A 22,795-nucleotide genomic window follows, 5' to 3' on the forward strand; every position below is an offset into this window, starting at 1 on the left:
CCAAAAAAGAGAGGGTTGGTTCCTTTGCATCCATGCATGCGCGTAAGGGAGAGAAACTAAAGCTGCGAGTGAGGACAAAAACAGCTTCTATCTCGGGGCAGTCCGTGTCCCTGTCTCTGAAGCTGTTACCATCCACGCTGGATGACACCCAAGGGAGGATGTTCAGGAGTGTAACAGAAATTAAGGAGGCACCCAAGTTGGGAGCGTATTAGCGCCGCCGTGGCTATAAGGAAGACAGAGACAGAGACAGGGACAGAGACAGACCAAAAGCACTGCTGCAGCAGATACTGCCAAGTCGACGTTAGGTTTTGGGCAGGAAAGTAGGAAGCAGTTGCGGAGTTTACACGGCCACCACATCGCTGCAACGACCTTTGCTTGGCATAAAAGGCTGGCATAGATGTAGAAGTTGACAAAGAAAGGGTGCAGTGTATATATCATTAACCCTGAGAAACAAGGGAATTGGAAGTCGGATGCAAACGCATCTATTGGAAAGACAAGAGTGAGGCCCGCGCATTCGTTCTATCGCTCATTTTTTTTCTCTCTCGCTGCATCTCTTTCCCTTTAATATCTGATTGGTGCTGCAGCAGGCATGGGGACGTAGGTCCAGGTGTGCATAGAAGTACGTGCTTCTCGTATGGGCGTAGGCGTTGAAAAGGGGGCCCTAAGACAGCTTCATTTACAAGAGTGCGCGCAAGCACGATCGCATACGTGATTCAGTCTCTTCAGGGGAACCAATCCCCTTTCATTCTTACTATCGCAACTGTTGTCAAAGTGTGTTTCGGGGGCAACATCTAGCTGCGGTCTTTTGTCTTCATTTTGTTTCTGTTTCTGTGCAATAAACGTTCCTTTTCTTCTTGTCGATAGGATGTGTTACACGAAGGATAGTGTTGCACAGAACTATCTGCTCTAACGGTTATGGCCGCAACAGCTCTTTTGATCCATCTAGCCGTCGACTCCGGCCCTTTTGTTATCCCTAAAAAAAAAAGCACCGACGGGTATCTTAACAAGCAGCCGCAAGGTCTGTGGGCCCAAGACACTCCGCAAGCATCGCTCGTCAGCCAATCCAACGACTTCTCCTCTAGCTTTCATTATCTACTTCCTTACACTGACTAAATCATGATGGACAAGTACTCTAGCTCATATTCCCGTTGTCGGAGTCAGTCCCGTTCTAATATCGCAAAACGCCTTCTTCCGCCTCAGGCATATGTACAGTGCCAAGCAGTCCCGATGCGGATCCTAATGGGTCTGATGACACTGGCTCTGTATGCAAACCCAGTCCGGTCATGGCACTATTGGTGCGGCCATTTATGATCATCAGAGCATCGACACCATAACCCTTCTGAAGTTGAACCAAGGACGGGTCTCTGTTACTGGCGCCGAAACTTGTCAGAATAAGCCCTGATTCTTTGATATGCGTAATCAGGCTAGGAACTTGGATCAAGGGTGTTGCCTCGCAGATGACGCCCAGCAGGTTATTGCTTCGCGCGAACTTGATACCCTCCTTGATGGACGTGCACCTCCGATCTGACTCGACAAAAACGGCAGAGCCGTCATTAACGTTACTCTGATTCATGCTTGAAATCGCGGGAGAGCTCGATACGCTGACTGGAGTCGACCTGACAGTCTCAGAAGATGCACCTGATAAAAGCTCGGGCCGACCACTATCAAGGCCAAGGAAAGTCGATGCTCCTGATCCATATTTCGGCGAAGGAAGAATCTCAGGGTCGGCAGGCTCCTTACGTTTAGCTCCACGCAGTGTTGAGTCGATAGGATGAAGTGATCCAACGGTGCGCTCTTTGTTGTATCCGCAATATGTACTGAAAAAGACAGCATCTAGTATCGAATGAAGGATAATGTGAGTATATCGTAATGATATCAATGTTCCCGAAAAAAAAAAAAAAAAAAAAAAAAAGAAGCCTGATGGACTCGACTTACAGTTGGGCTGCTTCCAGTTGAGGGCCGAGCAAATGACTGGATTGAACGAAGAGAACATAAATCTGCGATGATGTGTTGCGGAGGAAGAGTTGTAAACTGTTTGCAGAACTGTGTCCACAAACTTATTGAACTCGGCTGTGTTGGACAACCTGTAGTATCGCCTCTCGGATGTGGTTGGGTACTTCAGCTCGAGGTTAACTCCGATGCGCTTAGGGAGGATCTATATACAAGTTATGAAAGCGTGTGAATATATGATATCCATTGAGCGCTCAAAAATTATGGTACCACAAATGATTGCTTACCTTCAGCGCCTGTTCAAGGCTCATCCAGCGGCCATATATCACGCGCCTCCACTTGGTACTGCTCCACCCGCTTGAGAGACTTGCATTTGTGTTCTCCAGCTCCTCAGCTCTGTCGCTGTGGCGGATTGAGTCCTTGAAGTTCTTGAACTGACTGAAAGTGACGTCCGAGAGGGCCACATCGAATCCCTCAAGAGGCAGACGCCAATCTGTGAATACGACTGGAACAAAATCTCGTGTCAGCTGGATAGAAAGCTGAATATACTCTCCTGAAAGCGATGAAGCCGTAATATAGGACGGAATGATATTGCCAGAGAGCGTCGTCTGCGGTCCAGAGTGCGGTAAAACTCCCCTGTAGGTCGATGTGCTCAATGGTACTAGAGAAGTATTTGTCACCACCGGTGGCGCGGCGGTTGAAATGACAGAGTCGATGCTGTTGGTTGACTTCCAGTATGTTTCGAGGCGACCTCCAACCTCAAGACCAACACCCTGGAAAGGTTTGATGACTTTGAACTCGAACGCGAGTTCTCCGACGACCTTGAGATGCGCATCAAACAGAGGTAATACATCCCTGCCGATGGTGGTTGCTGGAGACGAGAAAGTACTGGGCAGGGCCACAGCTCGACCGATGGCTTTAGATCCGAAGGTTGGAAAGATCTCAAACTCGACTGTGAATTGTTCGAGTGCATCCACCTGAAAACCGTAGACCTTCCGATATTCTCTCAGAGGAAGAATCACGTTGTGTGGAATCATGCCATTGTCGGGCCGTGACGAGATGACGAGTTTGAGTGAAGATATCTGGGCTGCGCCATACAGACGGACGGGGTTCTGGGTGGCTCCGGGCTGGTTATGAAGGACATGGCCCAGCATAAGGTCGATCTGATACTTTTTGTCGAGATAGTTATGTCCATAAATCCTGAACGGGATGATAGGTGGCGGCAGTGACAGTGACGGTATAAGGTCCATGTCTAGATCATCCATATTTGTTGGGCTCTCCATCGAATCCGGTCTCGCTTCCTCCGATCCCCTCGCGTCCGGAAGGGGAAGGCTAGTAAGGTTGTCGATAGCACATGGAGCGAGCTCCATGACCGTATCAAGTACCAATCCTGAAAGTCGTCCTTCAGCCTTGGCCCCAGCAGCAATCAGGAGGGCGACACAATCGACATGTCCCTCGCTGGCAGCATAGTAAATAGGAGTCTTGCCATGTTCATCGGCCACGTTGACGTTGCAGCCAGCATCCAGGAGGATTTTGACACAATCGACATGCCCCTCACTCGCAGCATAGAAGAGTGGTGTCCAGCACATATACTTGTCCTCCTGATCCAATCGAGCACCTCGTGCGACCAAAGTCTTTGTAAGACGAGTGTGACCCTCCCGAGAGGTAATATGCAACGGCTCCAACCCATCGGCATTACTAGCGAGGACATTTGCCCCACGGCTAATCAGCATCATAGCAATGTCTTCATGGCCATAATGGCAGGCCAGGCTGAGGGGGATAGGATCGCCTTCCTTACTTGCTTCGATTTCGGTGCCATTGACAAGAAAGATTTCGACACACATGGTATGGCCATTCATGACAGAGTATATCAATGGTTGGAATCCATCATGATCCGTCGCGGTCGTAGATGCCCCCAGCGATAGCAAATATGTCGCACAATCGGCATATCCGTACATCGAGACATAGTGCAGAGGTCGCCGTCCATACACATCGGTGCTCTCGGGGCTGAGACCATGCTCCACACCAAGTCTGAGGATCGAGAGCCGTCCCACCATGGCCGCCTCATGAAGGCAGGTGCGGTCGCTTATATCGTCCACAAATTTGAAATTGACCAGACCTGTGTCTACAAGTTGCTGCATCACACTGTCCAAAGCTCCGGTCTCCGAGCAACACCTCCAGAAAACACGAGATAAGACCTCTCGAACATGTTCAGGGCCAGGAGCGCTGCTGTCGGGGTTAGGGTCGGACTCTGATCTTGCACCGGTGGTCTGTTGCGCAGAGGTCGTAAAGATGCGGCGACTCATGATTTCTTGAACAGCAGAGGCCTGGTTCGTGATGATCGCATTGAAAAGATCCGATTCTAGCTCCTCCAGTTGCTGCTGCATTGGGGACGGAAGCGCCTGGGATTGGAGAGATTGCGCAGGCTTGGTAGAAACCGGGCTTGAAGGTGTGGACGATGGCCGTCCCTGCTGGATATTTTCCAGATCGAGAAGATGGTGGGCGGCGCCGTCGGCGAGCTCCACCATGGCATCTTGGTTGAAGCATGGCTGAAGATCGACCTGACGGGTCAAGTACAGCTCCTTGGTTGTAGACTTTGATCGCTTGTCCCACTTTTTCAGGATCTTTCGAAACCCCGTACCATTGGTTTCGACAAATTTCTACGACGATCACAATAGCGTTAGAAACAGCTTCACGATCTGGTTAATACGCTGTCTTGGGCAGTAAGTATCAGGTACCTGCAACTTGCTGAGATCCTGCTCGAACTGTCTGTAGGCCTCTTTGAGCGAGTTGATGGAGGAGCCAGTGCCAGGTCTGCCTTGGCGCAAGAGAATGACCTTTTCCTTATCGATCAGGGATCTAAGTCGCACCTTGAGTTCGGACTCCTTTTGCAAGTAGAACGAGTTGACCTGAAAATAAAGATGGTCAGGGACAGCAGATACTGAATGCCATGTCACATACTGGTACTCTAGCTGGATCATCCACCTTTTCTAGCTCACGCTCCAGCTTGAAAAAGAAGGCCGCCTTTTGCGACTGCAGATAAGTCGAATTATCATCATCTGGGATCTCGGGCGCAGATCCTGGAGGAGGCGACGCTGCTATCGTGACAGACACTTGGGCTTTCTCCTGAATGAGTGAGTTGATGATCTTCTTCAGACCCTTGTAGCTCATGTAATGGCTCTGCCATTCCGGAATCTGTTGGAACTGAATCTGCTTTCCGAACTATATAACAACATAGCAACGAAGACATCGTCAATAAAGAGACGGCATTGTGGGGGTTTAACCTCGACCTTCCAAGAGCAAAGATCGCTAATATACCTTCATGATGGTTCAGGGCAACTTGTTGAAGACAGTGTATGGCCTGCGTGATTGAGGGTATTAAACAGAACTTGGTTGGCGAACTCGGATAGGAAGTCAACGGGCAGGTCGAGGCATTGTCATTCGAAGGATACGTGGGAAAAAGGGTCAAAAAGAGTGTGTGAAGAAGGGAAGAGTGGATACGTTCTGTCTCTTTGTTTGCTTTTTTCTAACAACGAATGCACGCTGAACAAGCCCGCTACACGTTGCGTTTGGGGCAAGGAACGGGCAAAGGAACGGGCAAAGCTGTTATCGTGTTACCGTCGCAGACTTCGAAATGGCCAGACGTGTAGCTGCCCTTGACCAGCCAACGTGCATCGTTGCCGCCCTACGACTGCCCTCTGAGTTCAATGCAGGAAATTTCCGAAGGTTTAGCAAAGAGTCCTCTGCGTGGTTACGAACAAGCAGGGGATCCAAATTTTTCATGAGGTCCCAAAGAATGGTCATTCAAACGAGAACTACAGTTTAGTAGTATGCTGGGCGTGGGTTGTTGATAAATAAGTTGTAATCTGCAACGGCTGCGCCGGCGTATTTCCCTGGAGGCGATATGAGCGAGTGTTCGAGAGGGACTCGTCGACTGGCAGCTGCTTGGGTTTCAGCTCCATTGGAATGTAATGTGTCTGCTGCTGAGTAGAGTTTCTGGACATGGACGCGTTCGTAGCAGCAAGCTAGGGGCACCTCCACAAGTACAGGGACGCCCACGAACATTCCACCAATGTCCTGAATCAGCAGCAACGTACATGGGAGATCTCCACAATTCCATATCCTCATAAAGGCCGCGCTGCCGTTGTGCTGGAGCAGCTGGTTAATACGATAGCTTGGGGACACGAACCAGACCGCCGCTAGCAGGAGCAAGAAGGCGCTTCGGAATTAACGCCTGACATAGATCCATTTAGAAAATCATAACGAGTAGATAATGTCGGAGAGGATCGCAAGGAGGCAAGGCATCCAATATAGCCAGAGCCGATCCGTAAATGTGATATGGTATTTGATCATTAAACAAACGGAAGCGGTGAAAACAACGGTTGAAAAGAATACCAGCACGCTCCTGATGGTATGAAAGAAGGCGGTCGACAATATATATTGGAAACTATTAAATTGAAGCGAATACTGTCTATTTTGGCGATGCACCTATCGGTCTGATCCTTTGAGCGGCGGGGGTGGGGGAAAAGAGATGCGGCAACTTCTTGGCGAGGGTTCCTACACAATTCGAAGATCCTGCTGCAATGTGCGATGCATCCAAGCAGGTCCATTTGCAGAACCAATATCTTTTGGGGTGGGAGGACAGTCCTTCTGGCGAATAAAGATGCTTCGCCACAGTCGCGCCTGGGCGCCTTCGTTTTTTAGCAACTTGATACTACGATCATCGTATATGTGCAAGGAGGAGATTAAAGTTTTAGCGCGTTGGATCAAAGGTTTGATAGGAAAGAAAGAAGGGGCTATGAGGCAGGCAATAGTAGCCGGATGAAGGGAGATCTGATATGTCTATTTCATAACCTGGCCGGCATTATTGCATAAATAGGCGCAGCAACCATCTCGCGGAGACTCCTTTCAACACCAACTTCACACGCCCTACAAAATTGTCAAAGCTCTCTGTCCATATTGTTTGCATTAGTTGTTACTTTTATTGATTTACAAAAGGCATGGTCTATTGTGGAGGAAGATGCAGGTAAAAGGGTATAAAGCGATAAACTACATTAGACGCTCGGGTGGCCATCGTAAACTTAGTCGAATGTCTACTGCATTATACTTGTCAAAGCAAGGGTGCTTGGCAGAGATCCATGGTGCTGATGATGATATTGCTGGTGTTGTTGCTGTTGTTGCTGTTGTTGCTGATAGGCACTGCTGCCACTGCTGCTGCTGGTACTGCGGTCAGCCTTCAAGAACCGTAAAGTGTTGAGCAGCTTGAACCGGTTGTTCTTCTTAGCGGGAGATTCTTGCACGTTCTGCTCGACAAGCTGATCCATGTTCTGTAGTATTTGATCATAGATTCCCTTCAAGACTGCAATCTTCAGCACCGGATCTGTGGCGCTGAGTTGATGGCTGAACCGGTACTGTTGTTGCTGATCCATCTCTTGAGAAGGTCGCGGATCCGGGTACTCGAAGTGCGCCTTGCCCTTGCGTCTTGCTGAGGGGCCATCACCCCCGGTCGTCGTTGACTGATCATCATCTTCAGTCTCGCCATCTCGTGCTTGAGATGCTCCGTCCTGGTCCGGGTGATCGCCATCGACATCATCACCCCCGGCGCTGTAGTACATGTGCGGGGGGATATCCAGATGCGACGTATCAAGATCATAGTCTAATAAGATCGGGGGCGGTGTGGGAGCAGAAATTGACAGGCCATTCACTCTAGGTTGAAGTAGCAAGGACGACGTCGACATGGAGGTCGCAGTGGAGGCAATCGAGGACGAAGCCGCTGGGTAATCGGACAGACGTTGGTGAGCATTGTCTTGTGTTGGGCTAAACGGTGCTGTTGAGGGCTTCAATCGCAACCAAGGCAATGCGGTTGTTGACTTTTCAGAGTCTTGGCCTGCGCTTGTGTTTCCAATGGTCGATAATGAGCGCTTCAGCGGCTCTGAGGCATGGGCAGGTTGAGGGGAAATGGACCTTCCAAGTGAGGTTCTCGGAGCAAGGATCACAGGAGGTCGGCTGTCGCTGCCTGATCCAGTAGGTACCGGCGAAGATGGTCGAGATGAGAATAGAGACAAGGGTGTGGACGTCAAGGAGGGTGAGCTCTTGATAGCCATCGATGACCTGATGTTGGCTAACGATCCATCTCCAAGCATGAGGTCGCCGTAGGTCAGCCCGTATCCCAATCGATCAACATCATTGCTATGTACAATCACGCTTCCTGCAAATCCTGGTTGAGTTCTCAAGCCGAGTGCAGACATTGCATCAGTACTGAGCTGCAGCGAAGACGACTCCAGCGTTGCGACTCTGGAAGTAGACTCGTCGTGCCTTTGTCTACTGCCACTGGCGAAATCAAAGACACGACTGATACGGTTACTACGATTCGAAGAGAATTGCTGCTCCTCCTGCTGCAAAACTTCCTGCTGTTGAGGATCCGAGAAGGTGTATATGGTCTTGGGGCGCGATCTTGTACTGATCCTGCTCTTGGTTGAAAGCTGCTGCTGACTCTTCCGGGATCTCAAGCTGTTCAGGAGGGGAAATGATGACATAGGTCCCGATGAAGCAGTGGTAGACTGTGGGCTCGTGGTAAGTGGAAATGCAGTAACTGATGCCGAGTGGCCTCTGATTCCTGGGAGGTATAGGGATGGAACGTTTCCGAAGGCGGATGGGCGCTCGACATAATTGGGATTGATGCCCTCACTGTTCACCGTCAACAAGGAAGCCATTGCTTGATCCGAGGACGGACCATCATTGCCGGACGACATAGACGGTAACGCAAAGCTGCGGTTGATCATCATGTTATGTGAAGCGATCGCCAGTCCTTGAGTAACAGAACCACGTCGGGCTGGCTGTAAAGTAGCGGATCCTGATAGCCTGGGGGGGCTGGTAACGAGTAGCCTCGAGGCCGTTCCTGCACCTCTGTTCCTGTCCATCTCCTGCTGGTCGCGATACTGTTCACTGTCGAGTTCCTGAACGCGTTTCAAGATGGAGTCATGCATCCTCAGAAGCAGGGTGCGCTCGATTTGCTGTGGCATAAACGACTGAAGGACGTTGATCTTCATGCTCATCTGGGTCTGGTCCTGCACAAGTGAAAAAAAAAAAAAAAAAAAAAAAAAGGTCAGTCATCCATATCTACAGTATAGTCAGCAAGTCCGAAGGCCACAATGGGTTAGTTTTTCTGAGCTTACTCTCGTAATTTCGAACCCGTTTTCTGGCCATTCACCGATCCTAAAGACCTCCAGAGACCCCATCAGCTTCGTCAAGGACGAAGGCAGCGACTTGATAGGATTTCCCTCCAGGATCAAGACTTTGAGATCCGCCAAGTCGCCGACTTCCTTTGGTAGCCAGCTAAGAAAGTTGTTTCCGAGGTTCAGCACTTCTAGTCCTGGGATCATCTTAATTTTAGGAGATAAGACGCGGATTTGATTGTCATGGGCTTCAAACACCCGAAGACGCTTAAGTTCCGACAGCTTGCTAGCTGTCACCCCTCCGCCCATCATGGAGCTACCCAATCCAGTCGATACTGCAGCTTGACCAGCAGATGGATTGCCTGTTGAGTTCCCAGTATTGACAGTCGCGCTGCCAGTCTGACCGCTCAAAGACATCGACCCCGAACCAGAGTGTGCATGGCCAGTAAATCCTGCTCCGCTTCCTATCGAGCCGGAGGTGATTCCTGAATAGCTGTTGCTAACACTGTTGGAGTTTGACAGGTTAAGTGACGATATGCCGATCTCGCGCAAAAAGTTGTTGGATATGTAAAATTCCTCCAGCTTCGTCATCTGATCCAATGCAGGCATAACCTCGAACTGATTGCCTGACAAATCCAGATAGACTAAATCTTTGAAAGCAATACCCAGCTCTACTGGTAAATCGTGAAGTTCACAGCCTTGAAGGTGGACACGTCGAACGTTCGTAAGGCGCTGGATGGTCCTGGGCAACGAACGCAGAGGATTATTGTCGAATTTTAGTTCCTGCAGCTTGTTCAGCTTTCCGATTTCGTCCGGCAACCACTGCAGCTGATTGAAAGAGAGCACCAGATCGTGCAAGTCCCGTAAACGTCCAATATCCTTGGGTAATTCGCGCAAATGGTTGTTGCAGAGCTGAAGGACGACAAGATTGCTGAGCTGACCAATCTTTTCCGGCAGGGCTTGGATTTGATTGTCGTGCAGATCCAGATGCGTGAGTTTGGGTAAGCGTACGATGTCTGCGGGAAGGAACGTCAGGCGATTGCAAGCGAGATCAAGTGTTGATAGATTCTCCATATCCTTCCACGATTCTGGTAACTTTTCCAGCAAATTTGAACGCAATGCCAGCACCTGCAACGTGCGAATTGATCCGATCGAGCTGGGCAACGTCCTCAGATTGTTGTCCGAAAGTCGAAGTTCGCACAGATTCCCAAGTTTGCCCATGGTTTCCGGTAGGGTTGCGAGAGAGTTGGACTCCATGGCGAGAATCTTGAGCTTAGTCATATTTTGGATTGCGATAGCCAAGTAAGGAACAAAGTTGTGGTTCATCCGTAACTCGCGCAGGGCCTTTAGTTTGTAGATGGGCGAGATGTCCGTGAGCATGTTGTGATCCAAGTTGAGTCTTCGCAGATTCTTCAGCTTCTTCAGCTTAAAGGCAGAGTGGAAGCTGCTGATAGAGTTGCAGCTGAGGTCGAGGACGTCCAGTTTCGTAAGTTTCAGAATTGAGTCCGGTACGACCTTGATATCGTTATGATCCAGATACAGCTCCCTCAAGTTGCGAAGTCCGTCGAAAAATTCGTGAGGAATTTGTCCAAGCCCACGATTGCTCAGCCAGAGCGGCCCTCTACTATTGGGATCCATCTCGAACAGCTCGTCCCACCGCAGAGGTGCGCAAGGATCATAACTTGATTCGGACCACTGAGCCACAGAGGTGAAGCGCTTTGGATGGTGCTGATGTAACTGCGGGTGCTTGTTGGAAGAGGCAGATAGAACTGAAGAACCAATGGAGAGTCGTCTTGTGCTCTGCGTTGATTGGGGCTGGTCCGGAAGGATCGGTACGTCCATAGATGTTCGTTGAGCCATTACAACCGGAGGCGCATCTTCCTGCAGGGACTCTGAGTCATCCCAATCCTCATGTGTCGTGATGATTCCTTGCTCTCTGTAGTCACGCACCATCTGAGCCGAGGAAAGCGTCGAAACCGAAGGGGTGGCCTCGCCATCTGAGTCCGAGTCCTGTGACTCCAAAGATGTCAAGGCGCGACTGTAAGCTGATTCCGTCCGAGTTATGTTGCTCATGCTGTCGGGAATATTTCCGATCTCTGATGGCATGCCTGTCGTTCTTGACCAAACTGAGCCACTTGATGAGACGCCTATCCGGGGGTCCGGTCGCTCTGGATGCCGCTGATCCTCGTTAACCTATAATGGCCATGGCAGCCGGCATTAAGGGATGTCAATAATTGTTAGGATGTCATATAAATAAGCCGGAATCTTTGTTTCCGAGGTAATTAATTGCGGGCGTAACATGAAATGCTGTAGCGGACCTGGTAAGCTTTAGATTCTGCTGGATAGTTAGATATCGCTGGGTTGGTAGGGTTCCTTGAATGCGTCCTATCATCGTGGTCGTTTTCAATAGCGGGCGGGCTCTCCGTAAATTTGTTCCTGCTCAAAGTTCCAAAAGGTGGTGCCTGGGCCCTATCCTTCGCGTTCTCGTCCCGCTCCATGCCACACTCCTCATTATACGCAGAATTGAGCATGGGTCCAGAATTTGGACTACTGGCAGAGTTGCTCGACCTCCGTACCATATGTCTGCCCGTCCGGTCTCTGGTGTCAGACACAAGACTGCTCGCTGTAGACGCAGTTGATGCCCGGCTTGTCTTGTCCGGGGCTGCGTTGGCCTGCTCCGCTGCACTCAACTTCTCCCGACTTGATGTTGCCTCGGCCCCGACCTTTGCACGTTCACCCCCCACAGATACCAAGCTCCTCCGCTTTCCTGAAGAACTGCTCAGATCTCTGTCATGAAGTGAGTGCTTGCCACCGTTTCCGAAGCGAGCGATGGCACCAGAGTAATATGGATTCGCCTTCCGAGAAGGCGAGATCATCTTATTGGGGTTCATATTGCTGCCTCCGTAGGTACCAATTTGTCGAATACTGTGGCTACTCGAAACAGACGACACCCTGCGCTGCCGAGCTTTGTTTTCTTCTCTCGTCAGGGGCGAAGGCGGCGTAGCAGGAGATGAGATTAATGATGGTGTGAAGCCAGGGGCAAACGATGTTTGAGGAGTACTTGAGGCGGTGGAGATACTGCTCGATCTGGTCTGCGCTACTGCATGCGTAACGCTTTGATAGGTAAGAGGATCCTGCTTGGGCTGGGATGGACTGTTGCGCGAGAAGTATGGAGGGCGAAAATAAGATAGAAAGGGTAGGGAGTGTTAATAAAGAAAGAGAAAGATTGGCAAGGAAATTTTTATGAGGCCGTTAGAAAAAGAGAGCAATTGTCTAGGCTCGCTCCATGGGGGCCCATATTCGTTGTATAAAAAGTATAGCGCGATGCAAAGTATATAAAAAGGAGGTTGCTTCGCGATCTACTGTGGGGGAGCAGGCTCCAACGATGCACCATGCCCCAACGATGCACCATGCCACGCCCCATGCCATCGCATAGAATAGGCAAGACCGCCGTTTCCTACTCCATCCCTAAATATCACTCGCTTTATTACGTTCTCCTCAAAAGCGATCCTTAGCAATCAGTCAGGGCTCTCATAGTGCGTCTCCACATACACGCACTCATCGCCCTCCACATGTTGCCCGACGATCGCTCCGTTGCCTTCTACACTATCCGCCTTTTTTCACAACCAGGCACGGCAGAGTACTCCTAACCAACAGAATACAACCCCTTTCCCCCCTTTTTCAATTCGCTCCTCGGACCGCACACACGCGACTTGATTCTATATATATTTCCAACACAGCAAGCCCACCAAATGTAGTCACTCCAGAGCAAAAGCTCATGAAGGAAAGAGCAACGGCACTACCATCTTCGATGCCACATATCTCTCCAGATAAAAAGGCACAAATCTCAACAACTATAACTTTAACACTTGCCTTACAACCCCTTGCGTTGAACCGTGCTCCTTGGCCTCACTAGCAGCAATCACAGAGGGAATTTTTTCCAAGCTGGACAGACGTTTTGGTGGCAATGGATGTAATGCTGGCGTCAAGGCCGATGGCGTCAATAGCGCAGGTACTGCTGCTGATGGTTCTGAATCTAACCGTTTCTGCTTTTGTTGAATTGCTGTCGGTGTTATTGTCGGCGCCTGGCTTTCTGGATCGTTCCGTCCTTGTGTGTTTATCTGCAACGGTGGTTGCCGTCGTACCTGTTCGTGTCCCTGTCCCTGTCCCTGTCCCTGTCCCTGTCCTTGTTCTGGACCCTGTCCCTGTCCCTGCAGTTGTGGCTGTGCTCGTACTTGTGCTTGTACTTGTGATTGTCGCGATGTTGGTTGCAATAGTCGGGATGCAGGAAGAGTGGCTGCCTGCTTGGCCAGCCTCTGAGAGTCGCGGGGACGCTGAACTGAACTTGGATGTCCCTCTGGTCTAGAGCTTGGTCGGAACAGGCGCGTCAATCGCGAGCGAAAGTTAGGGCTTTGTGCCTCCTGATTGGATTCTGGTTTGTTCTTGGGGGCAGTTGTCCTTTTGGGTATGACAGTGGTAGACGGTGCCGTTGATTGTGATTGTTTTGCAGCTGCCGGCGGTGGAAGTATTTCCTTCGAATGTGCAATAATTGCTGCAGGACCTGTACCACCTGTTTCAGGTTGAGATGCACTGGATATTTTCCGTTGCTGCACAGGGGCATCACCAGAAGTCCGTAATAACGGACGCTGCTGCTGTTGCTGCGGTTGAAGCTGGAGCTGGTGTATAGACTGGGAATGATGCGAAGAATGCAGGCTGCCTTTGTCCGAGAGGATAGAAGACGCCTTGGATGGCGAGGGTGAGGTTGCCCTTGAGGCTCCTGCAAGGGCGGACACCGAGGGTTGCCGGATGACGAACCTCGGGGGATGGAGAAGATTGTCGCCTGTCGGTGTTCCAATATGCTCTCGTGCCCTGCTCTGCCCCGTGTCAGTACTGTCCTCAGTGCGACCATGGTCTGAACTCTTTACCGAGGACTTTGATGTTTCAAGATCACCATCGTTGCGAAGGATATAGTCGCTGACCTCGAGTCTCGCGAGGTCAACGGGGCTGTCCTGCTGAATGGTTCCTGAGGCATCGATTGTTGTGGTTCTGGAGCGCATAATAGGCTGTCGGCCAACGTTGCTGGCGCTGTAAATGCTGCTGCTATAATTACTTTGGGCACTGCTGCTGCTAGCAGGGGGATCAGGATGCGAGCGAACAGCAGAGGTAGGAGTGGGACTCAAAAGGTCTTGGACTCTTGAAGACTGAGAGGTGAAGAACTGGCCGCTGGAAGGAGACAGGGAGGAATATGTAGGGCTAGAATGTGGCGGCCGAGAATAAGAAAGAGAAGGACCGGGCGCGGCTGCAGAGAGAGGGAACGAGGAAAGCGTAGAAGGGGCACTGGCTGACGCACTGGTAGAGGATACGGACTCGCTCAGAAAGGGCAGGGAGAGCTCAATGTCATCTAGGGTGGGTATGAGGGGCAGCAGCATATGTCCGCTGCCACTGCCCTTATTGACATTGTCGCTGTTACTGGAAGGGCTTATGGCGATGCTGCTCTCCTGTTTACTGACCGGTCTCTTAGTGCCATTGGGATTGCTGGTGCTGCTGCTCCTACCGCCAAAAAAGCCAGTGCCCTTTGGTTTCGTAAGCCGGTCTTTGGAGACAGGAGGGGTGGAGGTTGAGGGAGCTGAGGAGGAGGTATACGAGGAGGAAGTGCTGATGGGTATTTGGGAGGAGGGGTTCCTAGTCCCGGCTGCTATGTTCGGATTGGTGGCGGCACCACCCAGCTGCTGCAGCGGCGTCCGCTGGCGGTTCTGGCGCGCCATGGACGGACTTTTAGTGGAGGACTTGCTCTAAGGGGCAGAGGTTTAAGGGACAGAGCAGAGGTATGTGCGTGTATGTATTATGTGAGATTATATAGGACACAATTGAGGACAGCTGAGTGTGAGGCGAGTGAGAGAGGTCAGGGTGAGGAAGGGTCGACAGGACAGAATGTGCCCCATGGGGTCATGACATACAGAAAGAGGAGGTGCGAAAAGAGATGATCACGGGTTGAGATGGAGCGCGTCAAGAGGGGCGGGTGAAAGGGCCATGGAAGGGGATGAGCGTCGAGACTTTGTTGCGGAGGAAAGTCAAGGAGGGATGAGGGGAGGGGAAGTGAGAGAAAGAGCGAAAGAGAGCGAGAAAGCGAAAAGGTAAGCGATGGGACAGCCTATCCGTTCATTCGCACTTTGCTCTTAGGCCACACAATAATTACTTTCGTTATCATATGTAACAAACATTCGCCAATAGTACTAATTGCGAGCCGCTGCATCTCTTCCCGCCCCATCCTATGTGGCTATTCCCAAGAGAAAAAGAGGGCACGCCCGTCCAAAGTCGACAGCATCAAAAAAAAAAAAAAAAAAAAAAACACCGTGTTACCAGCGATTCATAGCTCCATAGCCACTTGGTCCTGCCATCTGGCATTACCCTGGTTATCCGCCAGATGAGGAGTCCTTTTGCTCGCTTGTGGGCTCTGATGGCCATTACAAAATCTTGGTTTGAGTGCCTGAGCGGTCGACCGATCGACTTTGAAGGACCGTCATTGCAAAAGACTGCTTCATAGCTTATTACAAGTGTGTCAATGTTCCTGGAGAAGCATTAATAAGACTCGACGCACGAGTCCTCCCCTGGCAGGGTAACGGGCAATGGTCAGGGTCATCAAGAAACAGCAGGGACAAATGCCATCCAGCACAGGGGCACACCAGCGCAGGGGCGGAGATCAATCAACTGGCATCGCCTGGGCGGTAAATGTACTTGGGTCTTTCTTCCCGTCAACGACACATGGGTTGGTTGCTCCTGAGTGGACTGATCACACTACACGTTCCCTGGGCTCTTGCTATGAGGTTTTCATAGTCTACCATTGCTGACCACATCCACCGCGGATATCCTTCAGACTCCAGAATGAGGGAGTGAAGAGGCCAATTATGACCTAGACCGAATGGCTTGATTACTCGTGTATTAAGCAAACAAACAGAGGACCGATTATCACCCGTCTCTACATACTTCGCGGGTTTTTCATATTCGGGTCTCCCGAAACTTCGGTCATTGTGGTCCCTGAGAGAGTGTGACTATTGGATCCCAGTGGCGAATTTTCTTTTTGAGAGACGCTCATCGCCACAGCATTCGAGACCCCAACCTCATTCAGATCAACATGGGTAACGCGACCTCAGCGACCTCAGATTCGACCGAACCAACCACTCTCGACTCGCTTCGTCTCGGACCACCCCCTGCCGACTGGGACCTTTCGCAGGACTCGAGACACCATGGCCGTATTTCAGGTACTGCAAGGTCGCAACACCATCATCCGACCCCGTTCAATATTTCCTCGCAAAGTGCCAACTGCGGTGTTCTTTGTACCCCAAGGATCCTCGCCTGATAATCAATTGTCTTTTGTTTCATCGTGTAGAACCGATTCTGGAAGCAGTTGAACCCGTTGGCCCTCAGTATCTGGCTCATGCGCGTCGCAAACTCCTCAACCGCACCTTCTCCGAAGATGAGGAGCACCTGGAAAGGACAAAGGCTGAGGCAGATGCAGCTGCGGTTGCAGCCCAATTGGCCGACGATGCCGAGAATGCGGACTATGAGATTGAACCGGACCACAAGGATGATTTGAAACGCGATGCGAAGGATTGGAAAAAGCAGGATCACTATCGCGTGTTGGGATTGGGCAGCGTACGTTGGAGAGCTACGCAGGGGTTGATCAAAAAAGCTCGTAAGTAATGTATCTTTGTCCATTCGATAAATCCTCACAACTGGTATCTCTTTTTCATATGAGCTTTTATTTTTCCTCGTTCTAATATTGATCATGTGTTTGGACAATCACCTTGTCAACGTGAATTGTAGATCGTACCAAGGTCCTTGTTCACCACCCAGACAAGAAATCAGGCGCTTCAGGTGGAAACGCTACACATGATGACGGGTTCTTCAAATGTCTTCAGAAGGCTTACGAGATCCTCTCTGACCCTGTCAAGCGCCGCCAATATGACTCGGTCGATCCGATCCCTGAAGAGTCCTACTCGCCTTTCAAAGACGGAGCTGACCTGCCATTCATCGAAGCATGGCGGCCCGTTTTCGAGCGCGAGGCACGATTTTCGGTCAAGGACAAAAAGGATATCCCAAATATCGGCACCATGGAATCGACTAAAAAGGAAGTCGAGGCCTTTTATGGATTCTGGTACGGGTTCGAGAGCTGGAGAACTTTTGAGTACCTCGATAAGGAGGAAGGCGATGGCCCTGAAAAGTAAGTCGTGATCCCATATGTGCACTCGCACGCCGATGAAGGAAAAAATAATGAATATAGCGTGCTTAGGAGCTGCGCTTGCTGCAATCGCTTCGGTTGGTACTCACTATCGCTCGTGATTCTTTGTGCTTTAGTCGAGACGACAAACGGTATCTGGAGAAAAAGAACAAGGCAGAGCGGGCCAAACTCAAGAAGGAGGATGCAGCTCGACTTCGCAAACTTGTTGATAATGCTATTGCGCTCGATCCTCGCATGGCCGCATTTAAAGAACAAGAAAGGGTTGCCAAAGAAGCGAAAAAGAAGGAGCGTCAGGGACAGGCTTTACAGGCAAAGATGGATGCCGAACGCGACGCTGCTTTGGCCAGGGAGCTGCAAGAAGAGAAGGAAGGTGAGGAGCGGGCCAAAAAAGAGGAGGAGCGGAAGGAGAAGGAGGTCAAGAAGAAGGCCATCCGGAAGGAGAAAAAGAACGTAAAGACATTAATCAAGGTATGTCGGGTTACATGCCACGATTGTATACTTTACGATCACAGTCAGAGAAAAGTGTTAAAGAACGTTTCCTTCTTCGCTGCTTTGTATAGGATGCAAACTATGGTTATCCCACAGGGACCAGCGCCACGTCTGCGACATTGGAAATATATCTATCGGAGCTGGAGACCATGCTAGACAAGCTGAGTCTAGAAGACTTGGAAAGGATCGGGGCCGAACTGAGCGTGCCACGGAAATCCAATGTAGACAAGCAGAAAATTTTGTCCGCAGAGGCACAAAAGTTGGTGCACGATGGACTGTCAGAACCCGGAAGTTTGACGCAGTTTGGAGTCGGTAGGTCTATCATCCTTTGCTTTTAACTCTGAGAAACGGTGCCATAAGACTCTAATTTACTAAATCGAGTTTTGCTGTTCATCTAGATGCCGTTGAGCGCCCAGCAAACAAGGCAACAGAGATTAAAAAACCAGCGTCTGGACCACCGTCCGCATCGTCGTCACCAAATGTCCCGAATAAGGAATGGTCCGTTGAGGAAATCGCCCTTCTGATCAAGGCGGCCAATAAGTTCCCTGGAGGTGTCAGCAATCGTTGGGAAACGATTGCCGCTTACGTAGCTTTGCATACAGGTCTACCGCAGCGTGACCCGGATGATGTGATCAAGAAGTCAAAAGCAGTTCAGAAGGGGTCCTCGCAAGAGGCTGCCGTCCGGCAGCTCCAGTTCCAGAAGAAAACTTACGACATCGCAGATGCACCTTCGATTCGGTATGATATCGAAGGTGGCGTACCACCGGTCGCAACGGCGGACATGCCAGTCGCTTCTGCTGTTGCTGCTGCAGCTGAGGTGGCAGCAGGAAAGAAGAAAACCAAGCCGACTGCTGTAACATCAAACACCAAGTCAGGACCGACGAAGGCAAACAAGCATGCTGCCCAGGCAGAGGCATCGCCCTCGGTTCCCGCGGCAACAAACCCGTCAGAGGCACCGCCAGGCGGAGCGAAGACAGCTGCGCTTGCGGCTGCCACTTCTCCAACAGCAGCTTCCCCTAGCGTAGCGGCCGCGCTGTGGAGCGCAGCAGAGCAAAAGCTACTGGAAACGGGCATGAAAATGTACCCGCCCTCATGGCAAGGAGAGGGTGATCGCTGGGACAAGATTGCCGAGGTTGTACCCGGTCGGACCAAGAAAGAATGCAAACTTCGTGTCAAAGTAAGTTCTGTTCCCGATTACATGGTTGTATACCCATAATGAATTCGATAAGCAGTTTCAAAGCAGAATCTAATACGCTTTCTTTTCTGTTTTCTTTTTTTTTCCTAGTATCTACAGGAGCAAGTTAAGGCGCAAAAGGCTGCTGCTGCTGCTGCTGCAGGAAAATAAAAAGGCTCCAACTTTGTAACCATGAAATATGCCTCACAACAACTTCAGTTCTTTATTCACCGTGGACGAGAGCGCGGAGCCTCCCAGTGCTTGAAAGAAATTGGCGGTTTGGAAGGCTCGACCTCTGTTCGTGTTCCCCTTGAGTTCACTCGTTCGCACCATTCCATGTATGCCGGCGTCAAGTACGTGGGATCAGAATAGGGCGTTGGAGATCCCGGCATTGGCGCGAGTCGGCGTAAGGACGGCTGAGCCTGCATGTAAGCACGACTAGATGCGTCATCGGTAGGGCTACCTGTCATACTAGCTTCTGTAGCAGAATGCTGTGGCCTCCAAGCCTTGTCCCATGAATCGCATTGATCTTCAGACTGCAGGCGGGAATGATGAGGACCGTGATGTGGATGAGCGTCTGGACTTGGATGGCACTGTTGAGGATATGACCGTGGGTGTATCGGATCGTGATGCTGTACCAAAGGTCTGGTCTTCTCAGTACGCCTCTCAGGTAGCTGAATTGGCGCTCTTGGATAAGATTCTTCGTGCTGAACATCCTGGTACTCTTGTTGACGTTCATATGTCGGCTCCTGCTGCTGCTGCTCTTGCTCCTGCTTTACCTGCACTAGCAACTCCAACTTCCGCTGTTCCTCCTGAAGTCGCTCCTTTTGGACTGCAACCCGCCGTTGCTGCTCCTCTAGCTGCCATCTCCCCCCTATATCCTCGCCTTCCATCTTCTCGCCTTCCATCTTCTCGACTTTTATCGACTGATTTTGAGATGATCTCCACTTTTTGGTCGCCACACTACTTGCTTCGCGCCTTCTATCGCCATTCTTCCATTCCCAATCAAGGGACTCGCGCTTCCCTGCAACAGGCGGCCGCTCTGAGACCGGCTGATCTGCGCTACTCTGATAGATGCTATGCTGTTGACTTGGCAACCTATCTTGATAGATTCCGCGCGGCTGACTTGTTGAACCGCGCTGAGTCAGGGGCTGAGGTTGCATCGGAAATGACTTTGTGTGCTCCTCGTAGCTGCGTTGTGCTCTCGCCGCCTCATCCTCGGCCTGCGCCCTGTAACTCATACGTATCTTCTTCGCAGGCCCTCCTTGCGCACGCAGTAATGAGTCATATATGGCCTGCTGAATAGGAGCTGGAATTGGTCGTGGATTCGGGTTGGACTGGACTGCCGATGGTTCGTATCCTGGAGTGGTTATTGACTGCTGAAGATGTGACTTTGGTAACCTCGATGCTGTCGCATCACTTCCGCTGCCTTCTCTGGGCCTTCTACCAACTATTGTCGCTACACTCTTGTTATTACCGGAGGCATTCCATGCGTTCTGTGGCGAATTGGGTGAGGGTGGTAAAGGTGACCGCATTGATCGGTGCAGATACTGACGATCTTTTAGTGTCGTGGAGGGTGGCCGCTCCAAGGTGGATGGGTGATTTGAAACTGAATTTCGCCGCTGCTGATCAATAAGGGACGCTCCAGAAGATAGTTCGCTGGCATCTGATAAGGTCTGGGGGTTTGATTCCGAGTGTCTTCTGGGCCCTGTTGCGCGAAAACGGGAAGGAGTAGTCATGGTCAGCATGGAATAGGACTCGATCGAAAATCAATTCTTTGCAAGGCGTTGTAGATGCTGTATAGGGAACTACCATTTGAGCTGTCGTCCAAGGCTCCGTTATCCTCGCTCTTGAAAGCCTCATCTGCTGACCTGGGGGCGCGAGATTCTCTGTCTTGCGAAAAGGATGGTATCGCATTTGGTGACATCGCAGGGGACAGCGGTCGATATATTGGCGCCGCGGAAGGCGTGGAAGAATTTAGCTCAGAGCTCTGTGAATGCACAGATGCACTGGACGGCGCTGTCGGGCGCTGTTTCTCCATGAAATCCTCATGTTGCTTATCCGCCTTCTTTTGGTTGGTTATCTTGTCCTTTAACTGCGAATACTGGCGTGCAATCTCGCTCAAGGTCATCCGGCCGGGAGGGAAACATGAAAGTATCTAATAATATGGAATGAAAAGTCAGATACGATTGCCGGCCAGCTACTGTTCTCTATATCCTTGTTCTCTCGCAAAAGATGCCATTGAGGTTCACGCCTGCCCGTCGGAACGGTCACGATACTAATAACTGGCTTACCTTCAGATATGCGCCCTCTCTTGTCTGCGCCTCAGATTCGTGCATGGGGAAGGATGGATCGAGAAAATGAAGTTCTTTGGCTGCGGCCCTGAGCTCCATGAACTTCTCCATGATCTCCCACAGAAGCAACCTCAGACCCTGAGTCCACATAAACACAGGCTTGGACCTATCCATTGCTGCCATTGAAAGAGATAAGGATTGTTACTGAGATGCGAGCGGGATGGGAAAGTTGTTTCTTCTTTTTTTTTTTTCCTTGCATGAAAGATCACAAACTTTACCATCAGTGCTGTGCTTTTGGTCCCGCGCTGGGTTCAGTCCCAGTGCGGCGCCTTCCGCCTCTACACGCGTCATGAGCATGGCAATCATATGATTCCTCTGTGACTCCAGTTCGCGAATCCATTCCGGTAGGATGTTCTTATAAACAAGTTTCTAGTACAATTAAGAATGGTTAATGAAAAGAAGTGAAATGAAGCCATAACGAGTTGATTCATCCCGCCTTCCTCAGCACTTTGATCGCGGGATTTTTCTATTACCTTCAGGGTAAACTTGTTGTAGGGAAGAATTTTTTGCAGATGTATAAAAAAGTTTTCCCCGATCATGTATCCACTTGGGCGTGTATCCAATGCCATTTTTGCACACCTGAAGAGTGGCTCGCGAAGCTGTTGCGGAAATGGTACCTTGGTCTCCCATGATTCTGGTGGAAGAGCGACTGCATATTAGAGGCGGTGTTTGATGTTGTTTTTTTGTTCTCGGACTTTCGAAACAAAAGGTGCGTGCCGCTCATGTTACCTTTCATGGCCAACGCTGAAAGGACACTGTATGCCTTTTGAACTTTGTCGTCAAACGGCTGTAAACACATTTCCGTTTTCTCCACACCCGAGGTCGCCTCGTCCATCCGTGCCATAATAGGCCCTGTGTCGAGATGTGGCGATGTCACTGCGCACTCGTTGCTGTCCGCCATTAAGGAACTAGAGGGCAAGTCATATGGTGGTGCTATGAGTCAGTGTTTGGTATGGCTTTCACACCAAGACGTTGGCAGGGTCAAGGAAAGGGGTCAAGAGAATAATGAAGAAAGGAAGGTTAAGCCAGAAATTGGTGTCTCCTGCCCAAAAGAAGGTGAGGCGTGACAGTCTCCGCATCGTCCAATCGACAGTGAACACAGCTCTTCCTGTGCGGCGCGGAGGGGGCGGGCAGGTCTAATAGCTAAACAAAAAAACAAAAAAACAAAAAAACAGGGACACAGACACTCAGCCCTACTGCTGATAACGAAGGCGGACTAGCATTGCATGTGTGCATATCGTACTTCTCCATACTCACAAAGCGATACTGTCAGTCTAATCACATATTCCTCAGCCCCGGGTTATCGGAGAGGCACTGGGGCTGTTAGGAAGAGTAGGTAGGGGTTATCTTTGCCCAGTTCGGTAATGAATTTTTTACGTGGAAGGAAAGCTCTGTTTTACAGAGATTATTACAC

General features: G+C 50.5%; 5 protein-coding genes across 5 annotated transcripts; 1 reads left to right on the forward strand and 4 right to left on the reverse strand.

The window, feature by feature from the left end:
- Window positions 1-1,168: 1,168 nt before the first annotated feature.
- Window positions 1,169-5,274, reverse strand: BC939DRAFT_501788 (uncharacterized protein; the record flags this gene model as incomplete). Its single annotated transcript, XM_051560208.1, has 6 exons — window positions 1,169-1,833; window positions 1,936-2,155; window positions 2,238-4,610; window positions 4,689-4,859; window positions 4,936-5,172; window positions 5,269-5,274. 6 exons carry the CDS (start codon window positions 5,272-5,274, stop codon window positions 1,169-1,171), a joined length of 3,672 nt encoding a protein of 1,223 aa, XP_051413889.1.
- A 4,454-nt stretch (window positions 5,275-9,728) lies between these two features.
- BC939DRAFT_395361 (uncharacterized protein) lies at window positions 9,729-10,346 on the reverse strand (the record flags this gene model as incomplete). Its single annotated transcript, XM_051552220.1, has 1 exon — window positions 9,729-10,346. A coding segment is annotated over one exon (618 nt), but the record flags the coding sequence as incomplete, so codon positions are not given.
- A 2,464-nt stretch (window positions 10,347-12,810) lies between these two features.
- On the reverse strand, window positions 12,811-15,303 carry BC939DRAFT_114486 (uncharacterized protein). The gene has a single exon (XM_051549949.1). It carries the CDS (start codon window positions 14,888-14,890, stop codon window positions 12,980-12,982), a length of 1,911 nt encoding a protein of 636 aa, XP_051413891.1. The 5' UTR covers window positions 14,891-15,303; the 3' UTR covers window positions 12,811-12,979.
- A 753-nt stretch (window positions 15,304-16,056) lies between these two features.
- BC939DRAFT_527662 (uncharacterized protein) lies at window positions 16,057-19,198 on the forward strand (the record flags this gene model as incomplete). The annotated part of the gene is made up of 7 exons (XM_051561428.1): window positions 16,057-16,384; window positions 16,513-16,818; window positions 16,950-17,346; window positions 17,481-17,832; window positions 17,925-18,165; window positions 18,252-19,030; window positions 19,139-19,198. The coding sequence occupies exons 1-7, from the start codon at window positions 16,258-16,260 to the stop codon at window positions 19,196-19,198; spliced, it is 2,262 nt and encodes a 753-aa protein (XP_051413892.1). The 5' UTR covers window positions 16,057-16,257.
- Window positions 19,179-21,539, reverse strand: BC939DRAFT_446933 (uncharacterized protein). The gene is made up of 3 exons (XM_051555024.1): window positions 21,322-21,539; window positions 20,840-21,185; window positions 19,179-20,735 (listed from the first exon to the last, which is right to left on the reverse strand). Exons 1-3 carry the CDS (start codon window positions 21,502-21,504, stop codon window positions 19,255-19,257), a joined length of 2,010 nt encoding a protein of 669 aa, XP_051413893.1. The 5' UTR covers window positions 21,505-21,539; the 3' UTR covers window positions 19,179-19,254.
- Window positions 21,540-22,795: the final 1,256 nt, after the last annotated feature.

Source organism: Gamsiella multidivaricata (assembly GCF_025024155.1).
Source record: "Gamsiella multidivaricata strain RSA 2152 chromosome Unknown BC939scaffold_21, whole genome shotgun sequence".
NCBI lineage: Eukaryota > Fungi > Mortierellomycota > Mortierellomycetes > Mortierellales > Mortierellaceae > Gamsiella > Gamsiella multidivaricata.

Bases quoted from the DNA above. Each gene is read 5' to 3' on its own strand.
- BC939DRAFT_114486 (XM_051549949.1), bottom strand. From the start codon at position 14,890: ATGGCGCGCCAGAACCGCCAGCGGACGCCGCTGCAGCAGCTGGGTGGT.
- BC939DRAFT_446933 (XM_051555024.1), bottom strand. From the start codon at position 21,504: ATGGCAGCAATGGATAGGTCCAAGCCTGTGTTTATGTGGACTCAGGGT. The intron at 21,186-21,321 runs GTAAGCCAGTTA...CCATATTATTAG, and splicing joins GAGAGGGCGCATATCTGAAG to ATACTTTCATGTTTCCCTCC. The intron at 20,736-20,839 runs GTAGTTCCCTAT...TTCGCGCAACAG, and splicing joins CTTGGACGACAGCTCAAATG to GGCCCAGAAGACACTCGGAA.